Source organism: Bufo bufo, chromosome 4 (genome assembly GCF_905171765.1).
Source record: "Bufo bufo chromosome 4, aBufBuf1.1, whole genome shotgun sequence".
Classification (NCBI taxonomy): domain Eukaryota; kingdom Metazoa; phylum Chordata; class Amphibia; order Anura; family Bufonidae; genus Bufo; species Bufo bufo.
Window position 1 is genome coordinate 427,232,311 of NC_053392.1, and position 13,888 is coordinate 427,246,198.

Genomic DNA, 13,888 nt, shown 5'->3' on the forward strand with positions numbered 1-13,888 from the left:
TATCCTCTATCCAGTGGACAGGGGATACGTTTTTATGGTGGGTAAACCTCTTGAATGAAACTTACTAGATATACTTTCATTTTGAAAAACTGACAGATGGAACAAGTCCTCTCCTGCTGCATGGTCTAAGAAGTGGAGCTTCTGTTGTGTAAGCTGTGAAGTTCCAACACAGTCTCTGGTGGCAGGGAGCTTCGTCCTCGTCCCTGCGTGTTTGTGACATGTTTGAATGGGCTGGCTGCCTGGTTCAGTTCATCAGCTAACACAGGCCCCTTCTCTGTCACAGATGTCTCTACACAGCTTAGAGAAGCATTGAACTTCCAACATCATGTGCCAGCAAGTGAAACTGGACAATCTGTAGAGCATAGGTTAGCCTTGGTTTACATCTGAGGCATTTATTATTATTATTTGCTCTGGTCTAAAAAGACAAAAAAACAAGTAAGCCCCAGATCCGTTATTACTGGTGCCCTATTGACTTCTGTTATTCTGCAAGACAAAACAGCGCCATATGCTGTGGTATTCTGTCCTGCATTCTTTCCAGAATGGAAACCTACCCATTATTTTACACTGCACATCACACAGCATATCTTTTGCTGTTAATCTAATACGTACTAAACACAGCTAAACTGAACAATAGGTCATAGCATTCACCCGTGTCAAAGCATTCACTATTTTGGCACCAGACAGTCCTAGAGCATCGCCCCCTTTGCCTTACTATTTGCAGGAGGCTTGGGTTTTGTGAACAGAGGTCAGGAGCAAAATGTTTAAATGAGGGTTTCACAAATTAAATATACTTCAAGAAAATTCCTTTAAGGGCACATCTACCTAGGGTGGAATTTCCTCTCTAGAATTTGCTGCGCTTCTGCAGCAAAATTCGCAGATGTTACAATGCAGAATTGTTGTGGGTTTTGCTGGCAATTTCCGCCTCCATATTGAAGCGGGTGACATGCATTACAGGTCAATTTATGCTGTGGATTTATTTTTTCACAGCATGTGGATGAGATTTATGGAAATCTCATCCACTTTGCTGTACTGTTAACCTCTGCGGATTTGCCGTACACAAATCCACAGTGACATTACAATGCTGATACTTACGGTGCAATAATGGCTCGAGCCGGCCTTTTAGAGGTCTGTGCTTGGGACAACCAACCTTCCAACTGGACGCTTAGCTGAGGTCCTAAAATGAAACATAACTAAATGTGTAAAAAAAAAAAAGTTAAAAATAGAGTACAAAAGAAAAATCCATCAGAATCCTAAAGATGCCTGTGTCTGTGGTAGATGCAGAAAGCTACCACGCTTGTGCAGATTTAATGGGGTTGTCTCCCTTCAGCAAATGGCCTTTACCGTGTAGAGAAAGTTAATACAAGGCACTTACTAATGTATTGGGATTATCCATATTGCTTCCTTTGCTGGCTGGATTCATTTTTCCATCACATTATACACTGCTCGTTTCTATGGTTACAACCACCCTGCAATCCATCAACAGTGGTCGTGTTTGCACACTACAGAAAAAAGCGCCAGCCCCTTTGGTGGCCGTTACCGGAGGAGTGCACATAAGACGGTGCTTTTTCCTACAATGTTCAAGCACAGCCCCCATTGCTGGATTGCAGGGCGGTCGTAACCATGGAAACAAGCAGTGTATAATGTGATGGAAAAATGAATCAAGACAGCAAAGGAGGCAATATGGAAAATTATAGTACATTAGTAAGTGCCTTGTATTAACTTTTTCTACATGATAAATGCCATTTTCTGACATGAGAGAACCCCTTTAAGACTGTATACACTAAAAAAAACATAGGCTGACATATCATACTCTCTAAGTGTCTTAGATCAGGTCAGCAAAGTGTGCATGTCTACTGCAGTCTGATGGGGAAAGTAAGGCTACATGCACATGACATTGAAATACGGCCGTCACAAGGCCGTTTTCAGAATCATTGCAGTCTAGAGCGTTTTTTAATGGCCAGTGAATAGTGGCTGTCAAAATAAGACATGTCCTACAGCCAGACAGACCCTATTGAAATCAATGGGACCGTTTTTAACGGCTGCTTAGACAAGAGTGCACCCGTCTAACAGCCATTAAAAACTGGTATGCTAGTTCAATATGGCCTTTTAGGGAACAAAAAAAATAAAAACTCACTCACCTCATCCACTTGCAGGTGCAGAGGCAGTCGCTCCTCTCTTGATTGTGAAGGACCTGCGCTCAGCATGATGACGTCGCCATGCTGGGAGTGCGCAGTGACGTCATCACGCTTAGCACAGGTCCTTTACCATCAAGAGAGGAGCGACTGCCTCAGTGTGTGCACGTAGATGAGGCGAGTGATTTACACACACACACATAGAGATATATATATAGATATATATATATATATATATATATATATATATATACACACACATACACACACATATTGTTATATTTTAATAGTTTAAAAATTTTTGGACGTGGCAATACCAATGTTATTTATGGTTTATTTTTACTATGCAACATTAGAAAAGGGGGTGATTTGAATTATTATTTTTATCACTTTTTTTTTCACTTGTTTATAGTACTTTTGGTAGTCACCTTAGTGGACCTCTACATGCGATCTGATTGCTCGTAGCATAGACTTCAATAGTCTATTGGAAATGAATATCATCGGTACAGGGAGGAGGAGACAGCCCTGTTTCTCCCTGGCTGTAGCGCGGTCCAATCACAGCGGAGAGCATCACAGCCAGAAAGAAAAAAAAAAAAACACAACAACAACTCACCTTCTCCCTGGCTGTTACGCTCGCTGCTGTGATCGCGGCACAGCCAGGCAGAGCGAGACGTTCATTGAGAAACAGGGCTGTCTCCTCCTCCTTGTACCGATGATATTCATTAGCATACCAGCCGAGAAAAGTAAAAGGGGGGCACATCGGGCGAACGGAGTGCCGGACAGATAAGCTAGTAAGTGATCTTACATGCCTGCACTATGCCCTACACAACCCCCTACTATTTCATAATGTCTGGACCCATGAAAGGTCCTCTTTAAAACCAGGATCAGCATCATCTCCATTCCCACTCACTGTCAGCTGTATTATACAGCCAGCACCCGCCGCTTATGTAGTGATCTAAGCGCATGAGCCTGTTCAATGCTTCCCATTGCCGCATCACATAGGGCCCTGTGAAATTAATATGTCCTCAACAGTCAGTCTGTGCAGCACCTCTCCACTCTGGTGACCCTTATGTCCTAATAGGACCATCAGTACCATTTTTATCATAGGGACAGTTCTGTTGGTCTACGGATGGGTTCCAGAAGGATTTGGTTTTATGATAAAAACAGGTCAGGAGAGTCCAAATTGAAAAAATAAATAAAATAAAAATAATTCCTTTAATGGCCGTTCTGACTGGAATACAAATTGATGAAAGGGTGGTCTCTGACAGCGCAGCACTGAACACCCACATTTTAGCTTCTGATTGCACGTAGGAGTTACTAGGCTGCAGGACAAAAGAATTAATGGCAATACACCAGTGAACGACGTCGCTGTACGTCCTCATGGCTTAAAATCTAATGAAATTAGAAAATTAAAAGGGTACAATAATCCACAATCTCACCAGAAGGATGGAGTCTTGATACCATATGCTCATAAATGGGCATATTTATTAATATCTGTATAACTATAAAATGGTTTGGGGTGTTAAAAGGGTTTTCCGGCATTTTACTACTGATGACCTAGGTCATGAGTATCTGATCGGTGGGGGTCCGACATCCTTCTTCATGCTCACTGAGCACAGCGTCCTACATTGTGTAGCGGCTGTGCTTGGTATCACACTGAGCACCATTAATTTCAATGGTGCTGAGCTGCACCTAGGCCATGTGACCGATGAACATGTCGTCACTGGCCTAGGCAAAGCTGAGAGACGCTGGCCTAGGCAATCCTGGGGATAGGTCATCAGTAGTAAAATGTCGGAAAACCCTTTAACATCAGATAATACAATAGATCTGAAGTGTCTAATGCCAACGCCAAAAACTGTTTGGGGGGCGAGGAAGCGGAGGGGAAAAGGATTAAAAGATTGACAATGGATTACCACATCTGTAGCATGCTTATTAAAATAACCAGTATAATAAATTACAGTTCTCAGGGTGGAAACCTCTTGTCATAAGTAAATACACAGGACTGACCCCTTCTAAGAAGAATTTCTAAAAGATTTTCTCCTAAAACAGCAATACATTCAAAGGAAATCATAAAGGAAAATATCCTGCAGCGTGGACTGAAGAAAACAAGTACGTATATATCATAGAAGTGGAACAGAACCGTCAGCGGTTAAATGAAAGCACAAACTGATGGCAATCCTGTAGCTGAGTTCCCACTCAGCTACAGAGGCGCTCCAGGGTCTAAGCACATATGTGGGAGGCCAAGCTTTTAGCGATCCTGCCACTATACCAGCTCATGCGTGAAGGGTATAAGGAGCGCCGCTAGGATGCATAGCTTCACAGAGCAATCCCATTCAAGTGAATGGGCCTTGGCTGCTATACCAAGCACAGTCACTGTACATGCGGCAAGCTGACCGGTCTCTTCAAACAGCTGATTAATGCGGGCACTGGGAGTAGGACCCCCGGCCAATCTGATACTGATCATCTATCCTGAGGACAGGTCATCAATATTGCACTCCTGGAAAACCCCTTTAATTTACTTCTACCTCTCAGTGCTGAAGCGCTTAGAAATCACACCATTATACCAGTAGACACATGCTAGTCACAAGGGGCACTGGTGGGACGCATAGCTCCACAGGGTACAGCAATCGCTAGGGATCCTGCCATTATAACAGCAGACAAATGCAGGTCACAAGGGGCACTGGTGGGACGTATAGCTCCACAGGGTTTAGCAATCGCTAAGGATCCTGCCATTATACCAGCAGACAAATGGAAGTCACAAGGGGCACTGGTGGGACGTATAGCTCCACAGGGTACAGCAATCGCTAGGGATCCTGCCATTATACCAGCAGACACATGCTAGTCACAAGGGACACTGGTGGGACGCATAGCTCCACAGGGTACAGCAATCGCTAGGGATCCTGCCATTATAACAGCAGACAAACGCAGGTCACAAGGGGCACTGGTGGGACGTATAGCTCCACAGGGTACAGCAATCGCTAGGGATCCTGCCATTATACCAGCAGACACATGCTAGTCACAAGGGACACTGGTGGGACGCATAGCTCCACAGGGTACAGCAATCGCTAGGGATCCTGCCATTATACCAGTAGACACATGCTAGTCACAAGGGGCACTGGTGGGACGCATAGCTCCACAAGGTACAGCAATTGCTAGGGATCCTGCCATTATACCAGAAGACACATGCTAGTCACAAGGGGCACTGGTGGGACGTATAGCTCCACAGGGTACAGCAATCGCTAGAGTCAAAGCTCTTAGAGATCCTGCTATGATACCACAGCATGCATGAAGGGTACAAGGAGTGCTGCTTGACGGCACAATTCCACTAAGTGTTATTTAAGGGAAAGAAGGCACAAGGATGATTATTATGGGAATGAACCACAGGATGCTCATCAGTACAGGGATTGCTTTGCACGCCAATAACCATCCTCAACTATTAAACTCATAGTAGTAACAAAAAGAAGAAGAAGAAGGGAGGGGTATACATGAAGGACATGTTAATAGTACCACATAAAAATATATATAGAAAAGAGATAACTGGGCACACCTAAGATATTTGTAACTATTATTTATTGATTAATTATTAAAAAATATTTATTAGAAATATTTGCAATAATTTGAGGATATAATATCACTACCACATTAATGAGCAACATACATATAGTAAATTATGTGTCTCAGTAATCGGATTGAGGCTAGAATGGAAACCACCAGTAATTAAGCAGCCCCACTCCAGTCTCCGTGTGGACAGAAAAGTATACCAAATAAATTACATAAATAAAACAGCAATATAGTAACGGAATAATATAATAATATACTGATAAGAATAATAAAAGTTCAGCAGCAATGGAATAACGTCTGGTATTATAGAATAAAATCCAGGTAACGATATAAAATGGAAATTCGTTGGTCCTGAAAATTTCCAAATGTCCAAATATGCCAAAGATACCCACAGGTGGTGTTGTATAATGTATTGGCAATAATACAATCAGTTGGTATATTCAGTTGTTAGACCAGCGGCGTCCCGCTTACGGTCTGAAATCAATCCAACAGTTGAACAAATAGTGAAAAAGAGGAACAATCTTACCAATGCCGGAGGGTTCTCACAATTCAGAGAAACCTCTGCCGTCTGTCGAAACTTAATCCCGGTTTTTGCTGCAGTCGGGTAGAACTCACGGTAGATGTTTGTAAATCACCTGTTCGCAGTCGAATCACTGCACGAGGTCCCGCTTGTTTGAGTCCTAATGAAGTATCCCAACCTTCCAGGTAGAGGTTTCAGATCGGCTGTGTTTAATGAGTCGGCTCTAGATTGTTCCGGTTGTGAAGTCGATGCGGTGCACTCGCATATGCTTGAATTTGGGGGGTCAGACCAGACGCGTTTCGGGGTTAGAGTGTCCCCTTCCTCAGTGGCTAACTGAGGAAGGGGACACTCTAACCCCGAAACGCGTCTGGTCTGACCCCCCAAATTCAAGCATATGCGAGTGCACCGCATCGACTTCACAACCGGAACAATCTAGAGCCGACTCATTAAACACAGCCGATCTGAAACCTCTACCTGGAAGGTTGGGATACTTCATTAGGACTCAAACAAGCGGGACCTCGTGCAGTGATTCGACTGCGAACAGGTGATTTACAAACATCTACCGTGAGTTCTACCCGACTGCAGCAAAAACCGGGATTAAGTTTCGACAGACGGCAGAGGTTTCTCTGAATTGTGAGAACCCTCCGGCATTGGTAAGATTGTTCCTCTTTTTCACTATTTGTTCAACTGTTGGATTGATTTCAGACCGTAAGCGGGACGCCGCTGGTCTAACAACTGAATATACCAACTGATTGTATTATTGCCAATACATTATACAACACCACCTGTGGGTATCTTTGGCATATTTGGACATTTGGAAATTTTCAGGACCAACGAATTTCCATTTTATATCGTTACCTGGATTTTATTCTATAATACCAGACGTTATTCCATTGCTGCTGAACTTTTATTATTCTTATCAGTATATTATTATATTATTCCGTTACTATATTGCTGTTTTATTTATGTAATTTATTTGGTATACTTTTCTGTCCACACGGAGACTGGAGTGGGGCTGCTTAATTACTGGTGGTTTCCATTCTAGCCTCAATCCGATTACTGAGACACATAATTTACTATATGTATGTTGCTCATTAATGTGGTAGTGATATTATATCCTCAAATTATTGCAAATATTTCTAATAAATATTTTTTAATAATTAATCAATAAATAATAGTTACAAATATCTTAGGTGTGCCCAGTTATCTCTTTTCTATATTTCTCCTTCTTTAACAGCGGGGTGACGCTGTTAAAACTGAGAGCACCCTGATTGGTGCATCAACCACCCTGTGCATCTAACTAATTTATTACTACTATAAAAATATATATGTTTAGATAAAGGGTTTTTCGAGATTTTTATACTGATGGCCTGTCCTCCGGATAGGTCATTAGTATCTGATAAGTAAGGTTCCTACATCCAAGACCCCCGCCAATAACTTGTTTGAGAAGGCCCCGGCGCTCCTGTGAGCGCTGTTGCCTTCTCTCTGCTTTTCCTAGGCAGAGAGAATGGGGCTCAGCGCAATACTAAGCACAGCCTCTGTACAACGTACGCCACTGTGCTTGGTAAGGGTGAAAAACGACAGCAGTGCTCACAGGAGCACTGGTGCCTTCTCAAAACAGCTGATCGGTGGGGTTCCTGGGTGTTAAACCCCCACCGATCATCCGTGTCCATTCCGTTTTTTTGCGGACCGTATACGGAACCATTCCTTTCAATGGGTCAGCAAAAAAAAAAAAAAAAAAGGTACTCCGTGTGCATTTAGTTTCTACATTTCCTTTCCGCAAAAAAACAGAACATGTCCTATTATTGTCCGCATTATGGACAAGGATAGTACTGTTCCATTAGGGGCCAGCTGTTCCGTTCCGCAAAATACAGAATGCACACGGATGTCATCCGTATTTTTTACGAATCCGTTTTTTGCGGACCGCAAAATACATACGGTCGTGTGCAGGAGGCCTTAGACTTACCGGTAATTCCTTTTCCATGAATCCACCATGACGGCAAAGTATAGCAGATTGACCCCTGACCTCTGTAGGGGCAGGAAAACAGAGAAAGATTAAATTTCCCCCGCCCTCCACCCACTTCAGTGTTTATCAGATTACTATAGTACCCATGAACTTATTCTTTTTTTTTTTTGTATTTCTTCATACTAATGTAATTTATGAAAAACTATAACTCAGGCAGTATAAACAAAATTGTTCTCGTCATTGTTTTTTTTTGGGTGGGAAATACGTGCCGTCATGGTGGATTGATGGTGGATTTTTGTCATCCGCAAAAAATACGGATGACAATTCAGATTTTCCCATTTCACCACTATGATGGCATAATATAGGAGACTTACCAGATCACTAATTAGGGGGGGGGCTATGGCTTGAAGGGCCTTCCTACCAAAGGATAGATCGGAAGATCCTGACATGGAAGGTTCTGAACCTGGTAACAATCGTAGATCGTTTGTTTTATCCACCTAGCGATGGAGGCCTTAGAGGCAGCTTTCCCTCTATTTTGTTCCCCCAAACTTGACGAAAAGATTGTCAACCTTCCTGAACTCTTTGGAAACATTAAGGTACCTTAGTACTACACGCCTGACATCTAAGGAATGAAATTACACCTCTTTGATTTTTTGGGGTATTACAGAAAGAAGGAAGCACTATCTCCTGATTTCTATGAAAGTCAGAAACTACTTTTGAAAGGAAACCCGGATCTGGTTTAAAGATTATTCTGTCATCCAAAAAAGTTAAATAGGGATGTCTGATGGAAAGGGCCTGGATTTCCCCTAATCTCTTAGCCAAAGAAATCGCTATAAGGAAGGCTGTCTTGAGGGAGAGGATTTTAACTGAAGCCTCCCCCAAAGGTTCAAAGGGGCTCCTTGTTAGACCCTGTGGGACTATGTTTAAGTCCCAGCCTGGTTGGGATTCTAAGTCTAACAAAGGGTTTCAACCAGCAAGCTGCCCTGAAAAACCTTTTGATCCATCTGTGCTCGGCTAAATCTGAATTTAAAAAAAGACGCTTAGGGCTGCAATCTGCACCTTCAGGGTCGAAGGACGGAGACCCATGTCTAGCCCCTGTTGCAGGAAGTCCAGAATTTTCAGTATATTTGGAACTGACTGATTTAGATCTGTTTCTCCCCACCAGGAACATAATTTCTTCCAGATTTTTAAGTAGATTGCAGATGTCAACTTTTTCCTACAGGCTTTAAAAGTGTGTAGATCACTTTTTCTGACAGACCTTGACTTCTTAGTTTTCGGACTCAGGATCCAGGCAGTTAGCCTGAAGAACTCTGGATGCAGGTGTATCAACGGGCCTTGAGTTAGGATGTCCTTCCTGTCAGTTTTTTGAGAATCGAAAACCAGCTTCTTTTGCCAAAATTGTATTAAGACAAGATTTGGTCTTTCCTGAATGATCTTCTGGATTACCTTTCGGATTAATTGAAATGGAGGGAACACATAAGCCAACGTCCAATCCAAAGTTTGAGAGAAAGCATCTATTGCCCAAGGGTTCTCTCTTGGGTTTAGGTAGCAGAATCTTTGAACCTATGCGTTTACTTTTGAGGCAAACAGATCTATAACTGGGGAGCACCATCTTTTCTCTATCAGGCTGAATGTTTCTTGATTTAGAGACCATTCTCCCTTGTCCAGGCTTTTCCTTCTCAGAAAATCCGCCACTTGATTCTGGGAGCCTTTTAGGTGAACCGCCGATATGGATTTTACCATTTTTTCGGCCCATGAGAATATCCTTTCTGACAGCTTTTTCAGCTCCCTTGATCTCGTTCCCCCTTGGTGTCTCAGATAAGATACTGTGGTTACGCTGTGGGATAGTATCTTTATGTGATGACCCTCTATAAAATCCGAAGCTGCTTTTAGCGTCTCCCATACAGCTCTTAATTCTCTGTAATTTAATGATTGATCTGATATGGCCTTTGGCCAAAGACCCTGTAAGAAATTTCTGTTTATGTTTGTTCCCCAGCCTGTTTTGCTCGCATCAGTCTGAATTTTAATAAACTGAGTCTTCTGCCAAACCACACCTTTTTCGAGATTTGAGGACAGGGTCCACCATGTGAGAGATTACTTTACATGTTCTGGAATCAGAATTTTCTGGTCCAAGGACACTTGTCTCCTGTCCCAACTCCTCAGTAGCCATAATTGAAAAGTTCTGAAGTGCATCTGGGACCAAGGGACCGAAGTTATGCATGATGTTAACACTCCCAAGAGCCTCATCGCCTCTCTGATAGAACATGAACTCCTTTTTTGGAATTTTTGCACCTTTTCTCGTAGGCTTGCAACTTTTTCTCTTGTAAGGAACGAGGACTGTATCTCTAAGTCCAGGAGGATTGCCAAAAATTTTATACTTGTCTGAGGAAGAAGACAGGATTTCTTTAAATTTACTATCCATCCTAAATCTTCTAGTAAGGCTAGAAAGGAGTATAAGTCGTTTTTCATCAGCTTTTTGGAATCTGCCAAAAATAAAAATGTCGAATGGAAGGGGCCGTAAACTGGAAGTGACAAACTCCGTTTTTGGTTTTAGATCGAATCTCAAAAACTGAGACTGTTCTTGAATCGGTACGTGGTAATATGCGTCCTTCAGATCGACTATGCACATTAGCGCACTCTGTTTTATCAGAGGGATTGTGGATGATCGTGACTCCATCTTGAACTTCCTGTATGGGATATTTTTGTTTAGTTGCTTCAAATTTAAAGGATAACTGTCACATTTAGACCCTAATTTCAATTTTCATATATGTAGTTACTAATAACATGATATTCCAGAATCAGTTACTATTAGACTGACTTACCCCATATTTAATAAGATTCAGCCCTTAGTAACCAGTCTGCATAAAACTGCAATCTCACTATTCAGTTAAGATGGCCGCCACTGCCCTCACACTGAGGCTAATCCCGCCTGCCCTCACTAGCCAGTAACAATAGCCCCCCAAAAGTGTCAGTAACCAGAGCCTTCCCCCTAAAGGGTTAATCTCCTGCAGCACAAAGGGGTCCTCTTACCACATGTTGCTTTCATTTATACACTGAGCAGATGGCAGATCTCCCTTCCCTGTTGTGCGCTGGTTCAACTCTGCCTTCTCCAACTCTGCTGAGTGAGGGAGCGTCTGCCAAGCGCAGGGACAGGGAGAAGTGCACACAGCCCAGGCACTGTTATCAGCTGCTGGGGAGGACCTGGCTTTTATCATTTACTTACAGTCCCTGGCCTGCTTCTGCGTCCGCCGTCCTTCAACAGATAGACGGATCATGCCTAGCAACCCTATTTTAAGCACAAGTAAAAGTAGGCAGTACAGGGAACAAAAATGTGGAATTAAGGGGTAATTGAATACACAGTGAAAAGTTGAAATAGGGCCACCAAGGAGATACAGTATTAATCACCACAATCTAATACTCAAAAAATAATAATAATACGACAGTTATACTTTAATATTGTTCAGAACGATCTGTCTGGTTTGGTCATTAAGAAAAAAAGAGTCAAGTAGAACCCCTCCTTTTCTTGAGCTGGGGGAACCTGCATAATTGCACCCAGTTTTAATATATCTCGAACACCCTTCCAGAGTCTTTCTCCCAACCGATTTGATGATGGGAATGAGATGACAAATTTGTTTGGGGGAAGAGAGGAGAACTCTATTTTGTATCCCTTCTCCACTACGTTTTGTACCCAGGGATTTGATGTAATTCCCTTCCACTGATAAGAGAACTCTCTTAGTCTTCCCCCAATCCTGTCATCATTGCTTGTCACTAGCTTTGTTCTGGGGATTAAGGAGGAACCTCCTACCTCAAAAGCACTTTGGGTAGCTCCACCGCCCAGATTTCCCTTTGCCTCTATAGGATCTATCCCGCCCCCCATAGGGACAAAAGGAAAAACTCCTCTCTGAGGCATTTTCTCTGGGAAACCTTTTTTTCTTATCCGTCTCTTTTTCCAGTATTTTGTCCAAGACCGGACAGAAGACATATTCTCCCGAGAAGCCAATGGAACATAATTTCATTTTTGAGGCGTTGTCCCCTGACCATGACTTAATCTACAAAGCCCTCCTAGCGGTATTAGAGAGGGCTGCATCTTTGGAAGAGAATCTAACTGTTTCAGCAGACGCGTCGGCCAGGAAGGTAGTGGCTGATCTGAGAAGGGGTAACGAATCTATTATTTCTTCCCTCTGTGTTTTGTTTTTTAAATGACCCTCCAGTTCATTGAGCCACAAATACATCGATCTTGCCACAGACGTCGCAGCTATGTTCATTTTAACACTGTACATGGCAGCTTCCCAGGATTTACGCAGATTCTATCTGCCTTCCTTTCCATTGGATCTCGCAACTGGGAAGAGTCTTCAAATGGAAGGGAGGTTTTTTGTTTACCTTAGGCTACTTTCACACTAGCGTTCGGAGCGGATCCGTCTGAGGTTTCATCAGACGGATCCGCTCCGATAATGCAGACGTTCGCATCCGTTCAGAACGGATGCGTCTGCATTAAAACTTAGAAAATTTTCTAAGTGTGAAAGTAGCCTGAGCGGATCCGTTCAGACTTTACATTGAAAGTCAATGGGGAACGGATCCGCTTGAAGATTGAGCCATATTGTGTCATCTTCAAGCGGATCCGTCCCCATTGACTTCCATTATAAGTCTGGACGGATCCGCTCGCCTCCGCACGGCCAGGCGGACACCCGAACGCTGCAAGCAGCGTTCAGGTGTCCGCTCACTGAGCGGAGCGGAGGCTGAACGCTGGCAGGCGGATGCATTCTCAGCGGATCCGCCTCCACTGAGAATGCATTGGGGCCAGACGGATGCGTTCGGGACCGCTCGTGAGCCCCTTCAAACGGAGCGCACGAGCGGACAGCCGAACGCTAGTGTGAAAGTAGCCTTAGCTACCTGTACATCAATTTTAGGTATATTATAAAACATTTCAGATTCTGAGGAATCAAACAAAAGACGTTTTTTAAACTCTCTTGATATACTGAGACGTTTCTCTAGGTCAGACCACTCATCGAGGACCATCTCTTTTATATTTTAATTTATAGGAAATACTTTGGAACCTTTGGTTCTTAAACCTCCAAACATCTCCTCCTGTATAGAGTGCGGTTTTTGAACCTCCTCAATCAGAGGTCGCAATAACGCCTGTACAAGCGTCATAGATGCCTGTTTAGGCCATTTAACTCCCTGGAAAAAGTCTAAGGTGTACCGATACGCCTTAGACTTTTCCCTGCCATTCAACAGCGCAGTGAGCGCTGTGAACGGCACAGGCAGCGCAGCGATGCTGCTGCTGCCTGAAACAACCAATAACAAGGCTCCTTACAGTGAGGAGCTTTGTTATTGGTCAGTTTGAGCGACTGCCGGAGCTTATGGCACACCGCTCTGAAGTGAGGAAGGAGGCGCGCGATCCTCACTGACGGGGTAAGTGGCCTTGCTGTGAAATTTAGTGGTGGTCTCTCCTCAGCCGAGTCTGCAGTCTCAGCCGAGCGCCGTCTAGGGGACCGTCTTCACTACCGCGCTCATCAGTGAGGAGAAGTGGCTGAGCGCTTCAGACTCCTGCTCATAGAAGTCAGCGGGGGTCTCAGCGCTGGACACGCCAACAAGAGACCTCCATAACGGACCGACCTGTCACCTGTAGACCTCTACCTTGGTCACCTGTCAGCTTTCCTATGAATCCATCAAGGATAATTAATTGCAGCATGTTCCACCAGACCCTGA

The 13,888-nt window shown here is 43.5% G+C and overlaps 1 protein-coding gene across 2 annotated transcripts in view; it reads right to left on the minus strand.

Annotated features, from left to right (window-relative positions):
* The window catches only part of MEMO1 (mediator of cell motility 1), an 87,693-nt gene that overhangs the window by 60,148 nt on the left and 13,657 nt on the right, over positions 1–13,888 (minus strand). The window contains exon 2 of one of the 2 annotated variants that reach the window (XM_040429329.1): positions 1,093–1,174. In XM_040429329.1, coding sequence (XP_040285263.1) covers positions 1,093–1,174 — 82 coding nt within the window. Of the gene's footprint in view, positions 1–1,092; positions 1,191–13,888 lie in introns of both variants that reach the window. The other variant, XM_040429330.1, reaches the window with a different exon arrangement.